The sequence below is a fragment of the Echinops telfairi genome, unplaced genomic scaffold (assembly GCF_000313985.2).
Source record: "Echinops telfairi isolate 266 unplaced genomic scaffold, ASM31398v2 ScPeMD7_18;HRSCAF=68, whole genome shotgun sequence".
In the NCBI taxonomy this organism is placed as follows: Eukaryota; Metazoa; Chordata; class Mammalia; order Afrosoricida; family Tenrecidae; genus Echinops; species Echinops telfairi.
Genome location: NW_022103915.1, coordinates 14,141,167 through 14,142,927, shown reverse-complemented (window position 1 = coordinate 14,142,927; position 1,761 = coordinate 14,141,167). Strand labels below are relative to the sequence as shown.

At 51.2% G+C, this 1,761-nt stretch overlaps 1 protein-coding gene across 1 annotated transcript in view; it reads left to right on the top strand.

Moving 5' to 3' along the window:
* Window positions 1-1,761, top strand: part of TDP1 (tyrosyl-DNA phosphodiesterase 1) — a 68,911-nt gene that overhangs the window by 4,853 nt on the left and 62,297 nt on the right. The window contains exon 4 of the mRNA XM_045288138.1: window positions 932-1,035. Coding sequence (XP_045144073.1) covers window positions 932-1,035 — 104 coding nt within the window. The remainder of the gene's footprint in view (window positions 1-931; window positions 1,036-1,761) is intronic.

The window sequence follows — 1,761 nt, the reverse complement described above, 5'->3', positions numbered from 1 at the left end:
TCCTCTCTGTGGACTGGCTGTTGAGCACATTCTTGAAGCCAACGTGTCGATCCATCTCCCTGAAATCCTGCCTCATTTTTGCTTCCCTTGTCCAAGCATGATGTCCAGCGACTGGTCCTGCTGGCAGCCTGTCCAAAGTACAGGAGACCGACCGCCTCACCGTCCTTGCCTCTGAGGAGTGCTGCAGCTGCCAGACAGAGCTGCTTGACCTTTTGCTGGTCCATGTGCTTTCGAGGGTCTTTGCCAGCACAATTCAAAATGCATCCGTTCGTCCTCCATCTGCTGTATTCAGCTTGCATATGCACACAAGGAGATTAAAAATGCCATGGCTTGGGTTCGGCGCATCCTAGTCCTCAGAGTGGCATCCGTACTTTTCAGTTTTAAGGCGGTCCTGTGCCGCAGATTGGCCCAATGCAATGAGTGTGTTGTTGGATCCCTTGACTCCTGCTTCCCTGAGCATTGACTGGATCCAAGCAAGACGAAATCCTTGACAATTTCTGAATAGCATCTTACTGCTCTCTTCCAGCATTTCCCCTATGCACTGGGCTCTGTCCTGGTTGCCCGACTTCCCTTCTTGCTGAGCCTGTGGTCCCGGTCCAGGCATCATTGTGTCCAAGGATGTAGAGCACACAGGGCATGACTCTCAGCTGGTGATGTAATTTCTCCCCTAGACCATTATGCAAGATACAGTCACGATTATATATATTTACATCTATCGGAATGTAAGTTCTGTGTGCCCTTTGGCACCAGCCAAGATAGTGACGCAAGCACTTTCTTAAGTCTCAACCCCTGTTATCAAGCCAGCTACTGAGCACTGCTCTGGGCTGTCCCTGGATGCGGTCCACACTGAGGCCAGAACTGGCATTCCCAAAGCCCGCAGGGGTGTAGCCTCCAGGAAGGTGGGTTTTGAATACGTCTCCTCTCTTCTCAGGAAGAAGCCCCTCTTGCTTGTCCACGGCGATAAACGGGAAGCTAAGGCTCACTTGCACGCTGAGGCAAAGCCCTATGAGCACATCACCCTCTGCCAGGTAGGCTGCTGACTGCCGCTCAAGGTCGCTCTTTGACCCTGCATGGGGGGAGACGACCTCTCCCGCCGAGTGCAGGTACCTGGTAAACCAAGAGGTCCTGCCTCTAGGGGTCTAGTTCATGGCAGCACTGGCTGCTTCCAGACACAAGGGGTCTAAGTGTCTCTGAACAGTGGGTGGCTGCAGACAAGTTCTCAGTAATACACTTGCCATCGTCTCCTTACAAAAATACTACTGATAATGTCCAATTAAAACAGTGCCTTCTGAGGGGACCTGCTGAGCCAATTCAATTCAAAGTGGAAAGGTGGGCATAGAAGGTTATGGTGACTATTGGGGGAGGGGGGGAGGGAGACAGATTCCCAAAAGGTAATCTTGATAGGTTTTTCTCAAAAGGCACAGGGGTGATCATGGGAGCTTATGATGAAGTTTTAAGAACTTTGAAAACTGCATTCGTGAGCAACAGAACAGGCCAGGAAAGCTTCACTAAGGGATTCTGCTCCACCCCAACAATGCACCTGACTTAGGAGAGAACCCTGGCCTGTAAGACTTCCTTTGGGAAATCTTATCCTATGCAGCCTCATCTTGACCCTTCAGCTATCTTGTTCCCAAAGCTCAAAGAGCATTGAGCAGGAGCACAATTTACAGAGACCCTCAGAACTCACTGCCATCGAGCCTGTTCTACCGCATAACGACGCTGTGAGACAAAGTGGGGCTGCCCCTGTGGGTGTCAGAGACT